The following is a 19,570-nucleotide window of genomic DNA, read 5'->3' on the forward strand; positions in this document are numbered from 1 at the left end:
AGTGAGAATGCAAAGGAAACACCAAAAGCAAACAGTGTTTGGGTAGTCTGCCCCTGGAGAAAATATAATGGAAACAGTTAGGACATTTCTCTTTGGATGAATGTGTAAGATTTTTCAGTGAATTTAAAGCTATGCTTGCAGTCCTATATAAATCCTTTATTGAGTTCCCCAGGTAAAACCCAGATAGAACTAGAAATCCAGGGAGAATAGCATACAGGGTAGTATGAGGGTGTTTATGTATATAAAGAGCTATGGGGCAAATTGTGTGTTCCTTACTCAGGATAATCTCCTACTGCTTAAGGAAAGGATTTCAGATATTGGCTTACTGGGATTCTTAGATAGAGGTACTCTAAAATACAAATCATTATACATATTATATGTCTAGTCCCTTTTAAAACATTGTTAGTGGAATAGCACCTCACCTCCAGTTATGTTAAGGAATATACATGGGTCCTGCATATCAAGATGTTGTCCTAAAAAGAACAAAGCCGATGAATGATATTGAAAGTTCCGCAGTAGTCCATTAGCAGTCATCAAGATATGATTTGAGGTGTCCCATGTGTATCAGATCAATTCTTTCAATTTAATGAATGCCTTTTCAGTGCCTGAGAGATGCCTACCCTTTTAGGATTGAAAGAGAGGTCACTTCTCTTGAGCTAAAGGAGAATCTCCAGGATGTGGCAATAGAGTTGTTGTGAAACTTTTAAAAGCAAAACCGACACCAAACGAGGTTCAATTGGGCATTGGATTTTGTTAAACGCCTGAGCCTCTGAGCACATTCACCATGGTTTGGGAACCTTTCAGAGAATTTAGTTTTAAGTAAAGGCCTAAACTAATATCTTGAAGTTCAGCCTCTTGGACCCTTGCATGTAACCCGACCCCGTATTCAAATTCAATTCTTGAAGGTCTGGGTCGGCTCTAGCAATTCCACCGCCCCAAGCATGCTGCGGCTCTGGTGGACCTCCCGCAGACGTGCCTGCGGAGGGTCTGCTGGTCCCGCGGCTCCGGTGGAGCATCCACAGGCATTCCTGCGGGAGGTCCACCGGAGCCGCGGGACCAGCGGACCCTCCGCAGGCACGTCTGCGGGAGGTCCACCGGAGCCGCCTGCCGCCCTCCTGGTGACAGGCAGAGCGCCCCCCGCGGCATGCCGCCCCAAGCGCGCGCTTGGCGCGCTGGGGTCTAGAGCCGGCCCTGTTGAAGGTGGCTCCTTATTTTATGAGCCCATTCAAGATCTGAATGTCTCAACATTTTGTGTGTTCAAAACCTGGATCCAATTTTGGTGGCCTGATATCATCTCTAGAATCAAGGTAATTGGAACTGATTTTATGTTTTTTGTTGACAATCAGGCAAAACTTGGAATTTTTGGCTATTTACTTTGGCAGTTTGGATCCATTTGAACTGAAACTCGGCAAAACAATTAGGAACTGTGAACCCATATAAATCTAAATTGTGTAAAAAGGTACAGATGTACTCTACAGAGACCAAGTATCAGAGGGGTAGCCGTGTTAGTCTGGTTCTGTAGAAGCAGCAAAGAATCCTGTGGCACCTTATAGACTAACAGACGTTTTGCAGCATGAGCTTTCGTGGGTGAATACCCACTTCTTCGGATGCAAGACTTCTTCTTGCATCCGAAGAAGTGGGTGAATACCCACTTGGGGCGGCGTGCTTGGGGCGGCGGAATTGCTAGAGCCGACCCAGACCTTCAAGAATTGAATTTGAATACGGGGTTGGGTTACATGCAAGGGTCCAAGAGGCTGAACTTCAAGAAGAAGTCTTGCATCCGAAGAAGTGGGTATTCACCCACGAAAGCTCATGCTGCAAAACGTCTGTTAGTCTATAAGGTGCCACAGGATTCTTTGCTGCTTCTATAGAGACCAAAGCTTCCAAGTTTAATTTTATTTTCTATTACTTCCTTCTTATGAGTAGGGGAAAAGCTCCATCAAACATGTTGGTAGGTAACATGTTTAAGTTTAAACAGCACACTTTAAGTCCACAGGGCATCCTAGTCAACTTTCTATTCAAAGATTGTCAAGACAAAACTCAGTTTTACAGCAGGAAGCACTAATTTTCCAAAGACTGGAGCATGGGAATGAAGACCTAGTTTCTTTCCCAGCTTTGCAACTGACTGGCTATGTGACCGTGGGAAAATCACTTGAAGTAGAGCTTATATGGAAACTTTCCATGCCTCAGTTTCCCCTATATAAAATGGAAACCTTACTTCCCATCACTGTGAAAGAGAGGTGAACTCAAGCCAATGCAAAATGTTTTTATGTAATTATGAAAAATTAATGTAAACTGATGGTTTGGATTTAAATTTTTTGCTGTAAACCCAGTTACTACATTCTCCTGATTATATGTCTCTCACCTCAATCCAACAGCCAAGCCACTTGGAATACTGTACAGTTTAATAAATATAAACTAAAAGACAATTTAAACAATATTTTAAAATGATCGTATTAATTGTAAACAGATAAGTTAACAAAGATCCAGTTCAAACAGGGGAAAAAGGAATGAAGTAGAAAGGTAACAAAGGGATCATTGATGAGCTGTCTGAAAACCCCCAAACAAAATAAGTAATTTTGAAAAAATAAATAAATTAGAAGTATGGGGAGAAGAATAGAGGCAGATTTCGAAGAGGAGTGAGCTCCACCATACACACAATAAAGGTGTGATCTCATACCTTCTGCTAGAGGGCTGTAGCAGAGGGTAGATAACTGTCAGGAAGAGCCTCATGGAGAAGGTGTTGAATATAGCCTGGACTTCTACTGTTCAGGTTAAAAAAAAATTCGTGTGAGTTTACAGTCAATCTGCCATTGTATAGGCAGCCAGTGTAAATAATGCTGGGTAGATGTAATATACTCATACTCTGCAGACTTGTAAAGTGGTGTGAACACGACAAGATACAGAGAAGTTTTGTGGGAAGCTGTGTAAGGAGTGAATGATTGTAATTGCATCTGGTGTCCAAGAGGGCATATTCTGCTGTTGTGATGTCATCAGGGTCTATTATTTATGGAAGAATTTCACAAACTGAAAATCTCCACTTTCTTAACATGACCAGCCCCTAGCTCTCTACCAGTGCATGAATTCTCTTCAAGAGCAGGGAGTCAAAGCCAGAGTGAACCTTCTCACACCAGCGACTTCTACACAGCAGCAAGACTTTTCCCTCCAGGATTTAGGACAAGAGAGCTCCGATATACCCACCCAATGCTATTATCCAAGCATTTCTTCAGAACAGAGGCTGAATATGCAGAGTCCACTGAGCAGGACAAGCTGAATATCATTTGCATACTGATCTCACGATATGGTGTTTAGAAATTGTCTCACAAAGAGGTCTCATATAAGATGAGCAACATGAAAGGGAAGAACAGATCTTTGAGGATTGCTGAATGTCACGTAACTTATTGCTGACACACAATTGTCTGTCACCTCTGATTATCTTCAAAGTCTGATTGGAAAGACTGGCAGGCAGTTCTAGATACACCAGCAATGTTCCAAAATGGCTAGTGCAACAATCCAGGGCTCATATTAAAAAAACAAAAAGCCAGTTTAAACTAAAACCAGAAGAGATCATGATCTTTATGAAGACAGTCTCAAATGAAAATGAAGGCTGGGGCCTACTCAGGATATCATGTCCAAATAGTCTTGGAATTGAACAGCTGTTGCCTTCTTAGTCACTTTCCTCAAAAAGGGAAGATTAGTGATTAGAGGACTAGCCAAGAACCATCCAATATGAAGAGGTGATATCTTGAAGAATGGAAAAACTTCTGCCTAGTTAAGGATGGTCAGCATCTGCTCTGACAAAGAGAGGCACTGCTAATAACTAATTATACCCCAGGCATACACCTGGGTTTAAGCACCCATGCTAAAGAAAGATCAGTACCACAGGGGATGGGTCTCACAGAACCTAAAAAAATCACGGACATCCTCATCAGAAACCAAGTCAATTGACAGCCAGGGGAGCCAATCCATTGGGAATTTGTGGCTCTACAATCAGAAGACCTTTACACTTCCTAGCCCCAGTATAATATACAGTATTATGAGACAGAGTAACTTCCCTTTAAAAGCCTACTTTTCAAAACATAAAGCACAGGGAGTGGCATTTTCAAAGGAGCTAAGGAAGTTAGGAACCCAGCTTTCCTTGTAAGTTAATGAGAGTTGGATGCCCAGAGAGGATGAGTAACTTGTCCAAAATCATAGAGCAAGTGAGTGATTGAGCTAGGAATAGACCCCAGAAGACCCTTTCCAACCACTAGGATTCACTTATTGTCCATCTAAATACCAAACAGGTTAGAAGGTTAACGTCTAAAGACCACAAGACTTAACACATTGGGCCAAGTTCATCCCTCTTACAGCTGAAATGAGTTCATTTTGAGTCACCATTGTACATGGTGCATTCTAATTTATAGCGATTTTTCATATTTTTAGAGATGAGGCAGGACTGAGATCCCACAGGCAACCCAGGACAACTTGCTTTACCTGTGAGCTACCTAGACAAGTTAATCACTGGTGTAAATGCACTGATGTCAGTGGAATTGCATTAAGGATGAATTTGGACCCTTGACTTTATAGGAACCATATTGCAATATTCTGTGAAGAACAACTTATAGGGCTATGTTCAAGACATAGTCATCACAGATGCAGCCAATTTGTGCTGTCACTTTTCAGGGTATAATCGCATATTAAAAATGGATTGTGATAGTGCAATGAAGAGCAGCTAAAAGAAGCTGGAACAAAGACAGGAATAGTTAAGGACTATGTCCAGTTGGGAATGGGATTGAGGTGAAACAGATTTGTTTTCATTAGCATCAGCTAAAAAGAAGATGAAGTAAATTAAAGGCTTTGAAAATACAGCAGAATTATGAGAAGAAAATTCCTCTCTACCCATTGACCTTTCCAACTTGTGTTATGGAAAGAACTTTCAAGCTGGACACCAACCATTCCATTCACGTGTCTTTTTTAAAAAAATAAATCCCAATTTGCTTCCAAATAAACAGCCCTTAATACACTCAAAGTGCTTCCTATGTAGATAAAATCTGATGGTAGTGGTTGGTTGTTGTAATACACAGATATCATTAGTGATTTTGCATCACTGAGAGAGGGATTTTCTAGAGTGTGTGTATCCCTCAAAGTCGTTCTGAGCCTGTGAGGAAGTTTTAAAGAGCAGCACTGTGTGTGTGTGTGTGTGTGTGTGTGTGTGAGAGAGAGAGAGAGAGAGAGAGAAACTCTAATGGTAGAGGATTATCATTTTCCATTATGCTGATGAAAGGATGAGTTCCCAAAGCTCTTATTACAACTTTGTAAGTGGTTTCTTACAGTGAAAGGAGGGATCTTTGCAGCAATGTGTGTACATTATGGGAGTAGTTCTGGGTATGACTACAATTTTGCAAAGTGATACTTGAGGAGTGCTGAGTGCTATGTGATTGATTAGCTTTCTAAAGCCCTGGAACTGCTTTTGTTGTCTAAAGATATCACCTGAAACAAACAATATAAAACTCATAAGACTGAAATCCTCATAATGCAAAAGATACACCAAATGCCGTGTCAGCTATAATTGGTGTCTATTTTTTAGGGAAATAGCCTAATATTTTGCTTGAAGGAGAGAAAAATCAACCCTTATGGAAAAGGATGAATGCCTACAGGGTTTGTGTAGAAAATAAGTGGGTTATCATAGAAATTATTCTTAAAAACCAACATAATTTAATAGAGAATGTCATTTCTATAGAACTATTGAACCAATGTTTAGAATTCTTTAGCAGAGCAATATTTCACTGTTAAATTTTGCACTGTAATTGGAAATATGTATATATATATGTACACATTCTACACACATATACACACATTCTACAGTTTTTTTAGAGTAGTTCCTATACAACTTTATTGAGAATCTGATTCTGCTCCCATTGAGATCAGTAGCAAATCAATACATTAGGTGTAGACTCAGGCTCTTGATTTCTGTAGAACCCAGTAGATTTCATCCTTATGACATGAGTCCAACAGAGATATTGGTAGGAACATCTGAGCTGGTGAGCATGGGAGGCAGCCTCCCTAGCCATTTCCTGTAGAGAAGACCTGACACAGCAGGGAAAAGGGGCAGACCACCACTTCAATGAAGCCACCTGCTCCGAGGGTGAGGCAGCGGGAATGTGTAGCTCAACAGGATCTCCTGCCACAAGTAAGAAGAACCCTTACTAAAAGGGTATGAACTGTTCTGAGGTTGGAGCAGGTTGTTCTTTCAATCAGAATTGGTTCCGCCATCCCTAATTATAATATATGCCAAAGACTGAAGGTCAATTCATTTACAGCCCATGTAACTTTTCTTTCCAAAAGACAATTTGTTACACTTTTTTTTTTTAAAGACTGTATGAAAGTCCCAAATGTAATAGGCTCCTGTGGGGCTTGTTGCTGTCCAAGGACACTGATCAGGGTTGTGCCTCATTCTGAAGCAGAAAAGGAATGGAAGAGGAGAACTTAAGGGGACGGGGAGTCCCTTAGAAGAAGATCTTTTCCTTAAATACTCCAAACCGATTTTGAGTGGTCAAACTGTATAGGGGTGCGTGTGTGTGTGTGTGTGTGTGTGTGCGCGCACGTACGTACATACAGGGCATGATACTGAGTTTTGAACCAGAAGAGAGTTCAGTGTAGCGGAGAGGGAGAGGCAATAGTGGATCTAAACCAGTTTTCCTCACCTAGATCCTAAGGCTGGCCAAGGGCCACAATGACCTTAGTGCAAGTTAGAACAGCCTAAAAAGCAGCCTCTAACTTGAGCCAGCTTGTAATGGCCCAAAGGCCATGACCCCAATAGGATCTATTGGTGCTGGAACCATTTTTATAGTGGGAGTGCTGAAGGCGGAAACCATGTATTTGGATTGTTACTACTTCAAGCCAGGGGGTGCGGCGGCCCTCCTAGTTTCAGCACCTATGACAGGATCATCAGAATGCAGTGCACTCTGGCCTTGCATCCAACACATATCCTACACCTGGAGGGTCAAAAGGAGCTAACAGAGAGCTAGTTTTATGCCAGCCCAAGGATTCCTTCATGGAGAAGAAATTCTCAGATGCTCATTTAGAGCCACTTTAAGGTCCCTTAATGAGCACTGTGTCATCAGTTGCAGTTGCATGGGCCAGTATCTGGCTAATAATGTCCTGAGCCCAATCCTGTCTCACACTATAATCTGTACAAGATTTGTACAATACAGCTGGCGGAGTACAATAATTTCTGGTCAGAGTGATAGTCTTAAATTCAGTTGTCTATCAAAGCAAAGGTTCACATGTACAACCTGCATACCAGTCCTTGTCATAGAAAAACAAGCATTCACTCTTAATCCAACTGTCTATACGTTAGCTTGTGTAAAACACAGACCAACATTAGTGTGCTTGTGAGACAAATTATTCCCAAATGAGTGAAGGTTAAAGCCACATCTGAAAGAAAACTAAATGCATGTGCAATTTATACAGAGTACTAAAAGGCATTTTAAAGTTTGCAGAGAGCATTTGTTGTCATAATGCTGCCTCCTCCTTTCTTGACATTTTTCTTTACTTTCTGCCTTGATTCTTAGTAGATTTATGTCAGACAGAGCTGACTTAAGAGAAGCCAGTAGGAAGGCCTGCATTTGTGGGCAGAGAAAGGAATATGTGAGTGGGTAACATTTGAAATTAGGAATTTGTTTTTTAGGTCTTAAAGTGGAACGTCAAGGGGTTGGAGGTTTTTGCGTGTATGTACAGACAGACAGACAGACAGAGACACACATTTTGTGAGGATATGAAAAATAATAGAGTTTTTTTTGACACAATATGCACCAAATCCTCTCAGATTGGCTAATCTTAAAAATCCACAATTAATCTGTGTTAACCAAGGGTTATCAAAGTAAAATTGTGTGGTACTAATGTAACTGTTGAGAAGAACTACCAGATGACAACTAGAAACGGAATTTATATGATGTAGAAGGCTAATACTTGGAATCAAATCATAGTTAAGGTTACAAGTGAGAAGAAGCCTGGTGGTTTTATCTTAATCCTTATTTATAGTCTCATAAAGTTCAGCCAATGGACAGTCTCTCCACAGGAAAGAACGATAGTTGTGATGAACTGAGTTACAGTGGGAGAGGCTGGCAGAGTACCTACCTGTAGTGTGCCTTGCTCAGCTATTTGTCCCTCATTTTCAAGAGTACTAAAATTAATTCTCAAAATTACAGACAGAAAGAGGAAAAAGGCTGTCTCAAGCCTTCTTATCAAGGGGCAGAATACTAATTAAGACTGATATGTAATGTGAAGTCAGAGTGGCTACAACTTCTAGTGACAACAAATACAAGTGGTGCACTTGTGAAGGGTGCTGGAAGAGACATAGTAAATCCTAGAGAGCAAATGTCCAGGCCAGTGGGCTTGTCAGATCTGAGGCTCACTGGCCAGTTACCTGACTGATAGGTTGCAGGGGTGTTCAGAACCTGTGATCCATGGCTTGGACAGAACCTGTGACAGAGATACTTCCATCCTACATCCAACTATGTGGTCATCACTGATGGAAAGCCACCAGATTATGCAGGCACCCCATATTCCCCCAGCACCTCTGCTGAACACAGTGGGGAAGGCTCCTTTGCTAAACATATACTGCACTCTGGACACACCACTAGCAGCCTGCTGCTCCAGATGGGGCCAGATGTGGATTTGGGCACGGAAATGCTGGCAATGTCTGCCACTGTGCCACTTGTTTGCAGTGGGCAGTATTTATATTTTGTTAAGAATAGGCGAGTTCCATCTTACCTATTATTAATACCTCAGAATTGTTCTTCTCAGAACATATCCACCTACCAATCCAAAAACTGCTGGATATTGGCCATGCCCAATAGAAATTATAAGCAAATGAACATTGACCATGACCCTTTATGAGACAGGGAGATGCTCAGAACTCTAGAAGAAAGTTTTCCTGTTTGGAATTAACCCTGATGAGATGGAAGAAAATAAAGGGGAGGGGGAAACTCAAAGGAGGGACCCCAGGATTTGCAAATAGTTATTTTATGAGATTAAATTCTGAAGATATATGAATTTTCTAGTAAGACAAAACTATACTATTCTCATACAAATCACCTTGTATCAATCCTGTAGCATTAGGGAAGTAGCAAACAGAAGAAGAAGATGAGGAAGGGAACAGTACTAACATGTAATCACATGATTAGAAGAACAAGAAATTGGATGAATTACATACACAGGGAATGAAAAATGTTAGATGGGAAGAAGAAACTGCAGGATCAGGAAACCAATGGTTAAATTTAGCACTGTTCCCTCCCTCATACTCATCTTTTGCTCTTTACTTCCCAGCAGTTTCAGGACTGGCAGAAGATTATTTGTATGAAAATGAGAGGAGGATCCCACTTCCACCTTCTATTATTTGGTGAAAATGTGGAGAGACAACAAGGCTACAGCCTTGGAGATCTGCTCCTAGAAAGGCCTGTTTCTCTGCCTTGGGAGTTGCTACAGATCTAATGAAGCACATCGGAGATGCTGGTGATGTTTTATGAACATTAGAGGATTCCCTAGTGCAGGGGTCGGCAACCTTTCAGAAGTGCGGTGCCGAGTCTTCATTTATTCACTCTAATTTAAGGTTTCGCGTGCTGCTAATATATTTTAACATTTTTAGAAATTTTCTTTCTATAAGTCTATAATACATAACTAAAATATTGTTGTATGTAAAGTAAATAAGATTTTTAAAATGTTTAAGAAGCTTCATTTAAAATTAAATTAAAATGCAGAGCCCACTGGACTGGTGGCCAGGACCTGGGCAGTGTGAGTGCCACTGAGAATCAGCTTGCGTGCCGCCTTCGGCACACGTGCCATAGGTTGCCTACCCCGCCCTAGTGGCTGTTCTGGTAATCTGGAACCTTTTGACCTTTTTATTATAACTGATGAAGAGAGCTTCTTACCACTTCTTAAAGGTGAAGTTCTATTTAAGTAGACCTTGAGGGGTCTGAACACAACTAGGGAATGTAGAATCATCTCCTTCTGACAGGATGGATTGGGGAAGAGGATCATCTGACATAATATACAAAAGCGAATTGACATTTGGTACTGGTAATGATTCTGGAGAAGGTTGGAGACCTAACCATCAAGCAAAGGATTGGAGAAAAAGGGTCAGTAGAGGAAATAGTACCCATTTCACTAACTCTATGAGCCGAAGTGGGTGATAATAATGAAGGAGACTAATGGCTTGTCTGTGCTGCCCTGCAGTTTGGACGACAGTGGTGTGAACAGCAGCATTCACCTAAGGACTGCAGAATTACATTAGTGCAAACTATGGATCTTTAATTTCATGCCCACATTGTCTACATGGGAGCAGTTACAGCACAGCACTTTAGTCCGTGCTGCAATTCACACCCCCATAGTCCAAATTGCAGGACAATGTAGACATACTCTAATTATCAGATAGTAAAGGAAAACTGACTGCAAAGAATTCAAGGAGAATTTTGGTTACACAGGTAAGAACTGAGTTGAGGTTCCTTGTGGCAATTAATCTCAATGATGTATATCAAACATTTTGTTGATTGAAGGAAAGAAGAAATATTAGAGTGTACAGCAGAGATGTTTGGTCTTGTGAGATTGAGTGCTCCCAAGCCAAATAATTGTCATGTAAGAGTTGTAACTCAAGCCCTGTTTTAAATCATTCAGTAGGACAGAGGACAGAGTTGAGGTACATATCTGAAGAGGCACTATTGGCAGAAAGTGACCCAGGCATTTTGGTAGGCCTTGACTGCACCAGAAAATGAAGCATCTTAGAGGAATAGTTGAAAATCTGAAGCATTAGCCTGTCAATCTCCATGCTGCTAGGGACAGGAAAGTCAGGATCAGGGATCTGCTAGCAGAAGATTGATCAGCTGAGGCAGGATGTACAGTTCTGTGATATTCCTTCTGAGGCTAGTAAGGAACCTGCCAAATTTTCTGGGAGATAAACAGAAGATGTGGGCATTGGGGAGGGTGAACATATTTTTAAGAGCACAGCCAAGGCAGAAAAGATTCACATTTCAAGATAAGGGATCATTGTTTCCGGAGCAATACAGAGTCAGAAATGTATTAGGTAAATAGATGTGAAATAGTATGATGGTTTCTTCCTAAGTGGATATGATCCAGATGATTTCTAACACAGACTGAGGAGCTCCTGGTGCCTCCCTAGTGATTTATAGAGACAGTTGCTGTCTGATTCTTGCATTCTGTCAGGATATCTGACATGAAGATGCGAGATATGATGTGTTGAAGACCCTAGCCCACAGTCCTGAATTCAGGAAAGCTGATGCCTCATCAGGCTTTCCATGTGAACCAGAGGCCCTAGCATAATTGGTTTCCCATATGTGCATCCCATACCCTGAGACTAGCCTCTATCATAATCCTTAGTACATTAGGATATGACATTATTTTGCCTTTGGAGGTTATTCATGATGAGTCACTAGCGGAGAGATCTTTGGACACCAAAGGGCTGAGGAATATGATAATGGGAGAACTCCTTCTGGTCATCCCAGACCAATAGCAGGAACACCCCTAGAGTTCTGTTATGGAGCAGTGCCAATTGGATTGTGCCCACCAATGCAACCATTAACTCCAGGAGAGGAAGGGCTTCTGATTGAGAGATCCTGGCTCAGCAAACAATCTCAGACAACTCTATGATGTCTCTTCTCCCCAATTCTAGTAATAAGCCCATGCTTCTGCTCATAAAAATCCTGTGACACAGATGAATGAGGTTTGGAGTGTACACCAAGGAGTTCTTTTCTCAGTTTACAACAATGCTATGGATTTGTAGTACACAGAAGTCTTGATGGAGATAAAGGACATAGGACATCCACCTCATGAAATATTTGTATCCCCTCTTCATGTTGGGTGGCCCAGATCCAGGTGGGAGTGAAGAAATTTTCAGTGAACTGGATGAATAGGAATGTGGAGATATTCCTCCTTTAAGTTCACAGAGCAGAGAAAGTCATTCAGTGAAACTTCCTGAATGATGAGGGCAGGAATCTCCATTCAGAACCTGGTAGCCCTCACTGAGGGGACACAGGGGTGAAGGGGTAGGTGGGGGGATATAATGGATAGTTCAAACACCTTTGATCCTCTTAGACATTATGAAAAATGGTGTGAAAACTCCTAGCGACAGGCTGAATTGCCCTGAAGATGAGTAGATTGCAGATTGTTTTAGAAGATCCTATCTCTTGTCTGCCCTCCAGGGTATAGAGAAAAATATATGTAGCAGGGAAAGAGAATTCTATCAGATTCCCTCTTCATAATGTCTAGCCATTAGAGGGTAACATATAGTCGTACTCTGTTAGTCTGAATTACAGAAGAACCTAATCTATGTTGCTTCTGAAAGGTAGTGTAGCAAATGGATGAGACCTAATTCTATTATAGTGGAGGCCAGGAATCTATTCCCAGCTCTGCCTGAAGTGACCTTGTGAAAGCTCTCAGTTATCTGCGAAATGGTTAATGAAATTGCTCCAGATAGCAGTATAAAGCCTTGGTTTACAATAAGGGTTGTGAAGGAAACAGAAATATTAACAGTAGTCAATGGAAGAGCTGGGACTAGAAATGGTGGTCTCTGGGCTTGCAGTTTAGTGCACCTTTCTCTAAACACAGGGCACTGTGGGAGGATCTCCCCACTTCCTTCCCTTAAATCACATGAAAGTTGGAGCTTTTCCTGTCTTCACAAGATTGCCTGCAGCAGGGGTCAAAATCACAATAATAAATTTGTGAGAATTGGAAACACTGTGTACTTTCTATAAGGAAAGTTTGAAAAGTCCCAGAAGAGACAGTGGCACTGCAGGCCTTTTGGAAAAGTCATTAACTTTGAAAATGCATTAGAATACTATCAATGCCAATCAGAGGTTCCCTGTGTACCAGAAATTGGATCAGAAGCTGCTGCTGCCCTTTCAGATTTGATTTCAGTAGCTATTCAATTTTAATTGACAACTTTCCTAAGGATTCCATAGTCCAGCTACTGCATATATTTCACATCTTGGCCAATATATTTTAACAGAGGAGTTATTGAATGTTTCTGACCACTTAAATGACCAGTTGGATTGTTAACCCCTTGCCTCCACCCACATACTACTAAATGTTAATGGGAGCCTGATATATTTAATAAGTATATTGGTAACCATAAGTTTTTTTATTCTGTTTTCTTTTACTCTAGTCAACAGTGTGACCTTTTTTTGGCCAATAGTATGGATTGTTTTTCAGCTTTGATGATCATGCTGGTCACTTCTGGATAGCAGAAGGTCCAACAGCAATTAGAGTATGTGTGCTCTAATTTTCAAAAGGGCCTAAGGAAGCTATGTACACAATTTGTGCTTTCAGTGGTCATGGGTGCCTAATTCCCTCTTTGAAATCCCTGCCCAAACTATTAACTGTGCCCTTACGATGCTGGATGATCTATACCAGTGGTTTTCAACCAGGGTCCACAGACCATGTCTAAGGAATCTGTGAAAGGTTGTCATTTCCATAGAACAGTGGTTTTCAACCAGTGATCCAGGGCCCTCTGGGGGTCCACAGACTATGTCTAAGATTTCTAAAGGTGTCCGCACCTCCATCTGAAATTTTTAGGGGTCCTCAAATGAGAAAAAGCTGAAAACCACTGATCTATACACTAACTTATGCAAATCTAAACTGGTTTGTGGTTATTCAATTTACTATTATACAATAAATTACAACTATGGATTGCCTGCTAGATCATTTCATTTCAAACTTTTACTGCACTGCAAACCTGTAGAAACTCCAGTGGCAATAGGGGAGCAGATAGCTGCGGGATTCAATAATAGGATACAAAGTATTTTACCTACATATAACCATTTACTACCATTTTAGATTGACAATGGCAAAGCCATTACCATCTGATGGCTGTTTGTTGCCCTATGTGAAATGAATTGATGGCATCAAACCTGTTCAAAGTGGACAGGTATCAAAATAGCATCAAAACCACTAACAACAATTGGAACAATTATCCTAGTTATCAAGGATTAAATTAGCATAGAAACTGAACAGTCCTCTTGTCCTCTAGAAATCGTTCTTCCAGCTCAGGACTCAGGTTCACAGACAGTGCTGAACCTATGAAGCGATCAGCACCTTTTAGGATTGGGCTCATAATTGCCAGGGAACTGACAGGAAGCTTGTATTGCCAGTTCATATGCTATACCTCTTCTATGGATAAATAAAGAACTCCAAGTTCAAAGACTGGCAATCTGGCACTTTTCACCCATATTAAATACACTTAAAATCTAGTGAGGCTGATCAAAACTGAAAATACAGTCTGACCAACTGACTGGATTTCTCCAAAGTAGCAGTACAGTTCAGTAATCCATATTCTCCAATGGCATTTGTTACGTGAAAAGGAATCTGGCAGAGATCCAGCCACCACGACCTTAAAAAATATCTCAGCAGGAAAAGCAACCAGATTGTTGATTCTATTCCCATACCATATTCTCCTATGAAAACCAAAAATGCAAGCTCCTTTTTATTTGCAAAAAGAACACCCTCATCAATGGTCATGCGTATAATATGAACAAGACAGTTTATTAGATGCCTGAGCAATTGATTAGTATCAGAAGCAAAAGAATTATCTTGATTGTTCTTCTTCCACTCTTTAGCTTATAACAACCCACAGAAACAAACCATGTGTTAATCTTGAGAGAAGATCATATTAAAGCTCGCTAATCACAATAGTTCGCAACATATCAATGCTAAGGAAATAAATGAATTTCTAGCAATAATATATACATTTCACTCGAAAATACTGCAAAAAATTTAACTAAGCACATATAGTAATTCATTTAACACCACATATGAAAAAGAGCATCATTTTATATCATCATCCACTTGTAAACTAAAGGCAGGTCTGACACATGAGATTTTATGTGAACCCTGGATCCACACATACATACACAAATCACACGTAAGAAGCAGTTTGCAAAAGGTAAGAAAAGTTAGTGGCAAAAGTTTCTTTCTATGCAGAAGAAATTGAACATGAAATCTGCAGGGTTAGGGGAAAAAGCTTACAAATGAGAAATGAAATTGTATGATGGAAGATAAGAACGTTAAAAAAGGTGATCTCATAAACAGAGACGAAATAAACTAAAAACAAAAACAAAAAAGCAAAAAAATAAATAAAATCCATACACACACATACAGACAAAAGTGAGAGCACAACAAAGGAAGTGGAAGAAAAGTGTTACCCATAAGTAGCCGCCGTTTCACCCTCTTGTCCACATCAGCTACTGACGTGGCATTGTACTCAGAACTCTCAATTGCAGCCTCATCCTTCTCTAAAACACAAGTAAGGGACAAACATGGAGCAGTTGGTTAATCAAAAGCCCAATTTTCCGCTGCCTAAGACAGTTTCTTGGCATGGCACAACCAAAGCCAAGAAGCAAGCCATGAAAGCACTAAATCCCCGTTAGAGAGTTAATTCCACTTGAAACCCCAGAAAAAAATTAAAGGGTGCTTGGGACAGAAGGGAGAAGGAAGAAGAGGAGGAGGAATGATAAATGACAAAGTAATTAATCAGAAAACACACACAAAGCTTGTTTCCTACTAGAGAATGAGACAGCAAACAGGACTACCCCAGACAGATGTTAGTAATGGAAATTTAAATACAAGGGTTCTAGTTAAACAAACTATTAAAGACAAACTGTAAAGTGATTCAGGCTGATGGTGGGATCAGGATCTGAAAATGGCAGGCCGAGGACAAAGATGAGACAGACAGACAGAGCTAAAAGAATCCGGTGATGGAAGGGCATGGGTGCACCATAGTCGTGTACACATTGACAGTGTTTAAAAACCAAACAATGCATGCAAATTTAAAAAAAAGGAAAAACCAAAAACCAAAAAACGACCAACAAACCAAACAAACACAAAAAAGATCAATTTGGGCAGTGCTGGTTGCCTGCTTGTCTATGAAACACTACGAGCTAAACATTCAATGCTAGAAAAGATGTTGCAAGAACAGGGTTTAGTAATTTTATAAGCATGCAGTAAGCAAGATGATGTCAGCAAAGGTCATTTTGCAGATAGTTTCTGATATCCTATATGTAAGAGTTTAAATTCAGCATAACAAGGACTTTAGTTGAGTTATGCTTCATTAGAAATACATAGAAACAATCATTCACAAGGGAGGGAAGAGATGAGCAGTAAGTGAAATAAAAATAAAGGTTTCTCATACAGGAAAGCAATGGAGAAAGCAGCAGCTGGGTAAATAAAATGATTTATGCAGGGTGGGGGAGTTGCTTTATTTAAAAAGCCAAAACAAAATGCAAGTGGGGACTTTCACATGCAGCAAACATTAAAAAAAAAAAGTCAGGCAAACAAAGACAAAATGTGTTAGACAAAGGGTCAAAAAGTATTTATCTGGCATTGCAGAAGTTTGCATTCTTGCAGTGATGCCCAGAATATATACACCACTGAAGACAGCAAACAGTGGAATAATGGAAATGAGAAGGAGGAGGAGAAGGAGGCGGCTGGCAGGTTTTATCTGTGGCAACACTACATGGTTGAGTTGTAACGAGACGTTTTTAAACAAGTTCTAGATGGGATCAGGCTGCAATAGAGGCTTTTGTTTGAGATATTGTGGGTTTTTTTATTGTTCTGTAAATAATTAATGAACATCAGTTATCAGACAAGACAGGCAATCAGGAACCATCACCAGAAAGCAGGAATAAAAATGTAAAAAATAAACAAAAATAAAAAAGTGTTCTAAAAGAAAGAACTACTCAGAGGGAGGAAAATCAACACAAGCAGTAATATGTGACTTACATCACAGGACCAAAGAATGTAACATGGAGTTGTTTGTGTTACATTACAAAAATGAAAAATAATAGTAATAAAAAAAGCCATGAGTGCAGTGTATACATCCTTTTGAACATGATGGACAAAATTAAACATCAACCTAAGGATATTAATGAACAGTGAACTCTTGGCAAATGGGAGCATCAAAAATTTATTTTATGTTCCTCAATAAAACCTGGTATTAGGGCCCTCAATCCTGCAAGCCCTCCCCACATGGAACTCCCATAGATTTCAGTAGGAGTTCCTTATGCAGAGGGACTGCAGGACTGAGACCACTATGTTAACAGAAAGTACTGATAGAGAGATCCGAACAGTCCAGGAATAGGTAGTGTATACAGCAAGACATGGTAACTGTTGTACCTTGATTACTTTTCCTTTTGTGAATGCTACAGCCCTGATCCTGTCATGAGATCTGTGCAATCGGACCCGTTTCCTTATGCTGAGCCCCATCTGAGGTGAATTCCATGCGCTGGCATAGGGGTTTGCCTATACAGGTCTCGCTGCCTATGGGCCTGGTCTCAAACTCACTGAAGTAATCTGAAAGATTTCCATTGACTTCAGTGGGTTGGGGATCAGGGCCTGTATGTTTTCAAATATGGAGAAGGGAGAAAGAAGCAGAACTTCCATCTAATTCTGAAAGTATTTAAGCTTATTTCCTACTTTTTGTATTACTTTATAAACTTTTGAAACAAACTAATCTATAACAATGCAAAGATGATGAAAACCATTATGGATTTTTAGGTTCTAATGTTGAGAGTTAGAGTGTAAAAAAGGAACATAACCCCTGATTAAGTTATTGCAAAAAGTTCCTTTTTGTACAAAAATGGATAATATTATGCAAACAATGTACTCCGTAATAATAAATATTTGCATGGCATCACCCAGGATGCTTCACTTCCTGCTGGGCCATTTTCCCATTGACAGTCACACTGGATGCTTATTCACGATGAGTACTATTATTTTGCTATAAAACAAAAACAAAAAAACAGGAAAGAAAGCATATCATGGGTATTAAATTATCCCCAAATAGAATTTAAAAAAATATTAGGATCAAATCCTACTCACCTTACTGATGTGAGTAGTCCCACTGAAATCAATGGACTGCTCATATGAGTAAAAAGGGGTAGAGTTGATACTTGATCCATAGTTATCTTTTGTGCTTTTCAATTTTAAAAGTTATTAAATTTGATTTATAAAAACAAAATTAAAATGACAAAGCAATGACAATGGGATATTTCACAGACAAACATTTACATATAACAATCATAACTGTATCCTTCTAATCTCTTTGCAAAGATTGACCCTAACTGCTATGACCAAAACCTACTATTGCACACTCCTCTCAACAATAGTTTTAATCTCCTACCATCCACACTCACCGATTCATTCTACCATATTACCAGTAAAAAGTGTGCTTTAGAGAGGTACTTACCGATGCATGTTCGGCCATCTGAGTGCAGGGCATACTTCTGATGACAACCACACACAGGACCAGTATCTGTGTCATCACAGGTGTGTTGGCAGCCTCCATTTCCATAGTTACAGGTTACTAGTTATGCCCAAAATATATGTGTATATATGAATACATAAATAAAATTATAATGAAACCAATTAGTTTTTGAGGGCCTTTTCAGAATACAGAAGATCAGTTATAAAGCAAGACATTAGACAACATAACATTTTTATTTATGGGTATTTCCACTCTCCGGTCTTTGTCCCCTTTTTTCCTAACTAACCCCTCCCTCATCCATGTAATTAAAACCCCCCAGAATGTTGCACTTTTTTTATTCATTCTGTTTGGATTAGTTGTTTTAGCATGAATGACCAGCCAATTTCATCTCCTCCTAAAACACCATGGTTCGTATCCATAATGTATATGGCATGAAGAAATAAGCAGTCTACTAATACAGACATATTTTCCAGTCGATAGATGGCATTTTTCTTCTCCTGCTGGGCTTCAATCCATAATTGGAGGAAGCAGTGATCCAGACCGCAAGAGCAAAAGTACATCAGTCTTGAAATCTATTCTTTCAAAAATTCTAATCCTCCCAGAATAGAAGAATGTTTAAAAATAAGATAGGAGACCCTTTTTCTTTTTTTAAAAGCCTTTTTCTGGGACTACAGTATATTGGCTTCAACTAGGAAGAAATCCATGGAGATTTCACTATCACTTAAGTATATATTTATTAAAATTACTTGTAACAAAAAAGAAATTTTCGGAGACAAAATTCTCAAGGTGGGCAGAATTTAGCAATTTTAAAGAATTTCTAATAAAGCAGATTTTGTCACAGGAGGGGATTTCATTTTTAACTCATAGGATGCTGGCATTTCCCAAATACTAATCAGGTTTACAATGGGCCTGATTGTCCTCCTGTTTTACACCATGTGTAGTCACACACCTGTGCAAAGTGCACACAAAATGAAACAACTGTGATCTGACAGAGTTTTCAACACACTTTCCTGTCATTATACACAGGTCCAAATGTCTATACCAGGGTCAAGATGGAGAAGGCTCTTTGTGCATGCATATACTGGACTATATATTTTTTAAAAATCATTGGGAAATCAAATGTCTAATTATTAACTTATATCATATGAATTATTTCAGAGGGTTTTGGCATGTAAAGTGTAAAATTCATGAACTATGGATCAGAAAGTTATCCACTCCTTCGCCTCAGCAAGTGGAGCAGTGCAATCAAAGTGCAGAATGACAGTTTAAATTCTGAATCCTATTATCAAAGGGAGCTCTTTGGAACAAATATTTATT

The 19,570-nt window shown here is 39.8% G+C and overlaps 1 protein-coding gene across 8 annotated transcripts in view; it reads right to left on the reverse strand.

Moving 5' to 3' along the window:
* SCUBE1 (signal peptide, CUB domain and EGF like domain containing 1) overlaps positions 1–19,570 on the reverse strand; it is a 328,071-nt gene that overhangs the window by 120,341 nt on the left and 188,160 nt on the right. For 5 of the 8 annotated variants that reach the window (XM_045000209.1, XM_045000200.1, XM_045000188.1 and 2 more), the window contains 3 exons: positions 18,236–18,352; positions 15,195–15,284; positions 423–473 (listed from right to left, as the gene is read on the reverse strand). The exons of 1 other annotated variant lie outside the window; for it this stretch is intronic. In XM_045000209.1, coding sequence (XP_044856144.1) covers positions 423–473; positions 15,195–15,284; positions 18,236–18,352 — 258 coding nt within the window. The remainder of the gene's footprint in view (positions 1–422; positions 474–15,194; positions 15,285–18,235; positions 18,353–19,570) is intronic. 2 more of the 8 variants (XM_045000189.1, XM_045000210.1) reach the window with 2 other exon arrangements.

The sequence above is a fragment of the Mauremys mutica genome, chromosome 1, assembly GCF_020497125.1.
Source record: "Mauremys mutica isolate MM-2020 ecotype Southern chromosome 1, ASM2049712v1, whole genome shotgun sequence".
NCBI classification, from domain to species: domain Eukaryota; kingdom Metazoa; phylum Chordata; order Testudines; family Geoemydidae; genus Mauremys; species Mauremys mutica.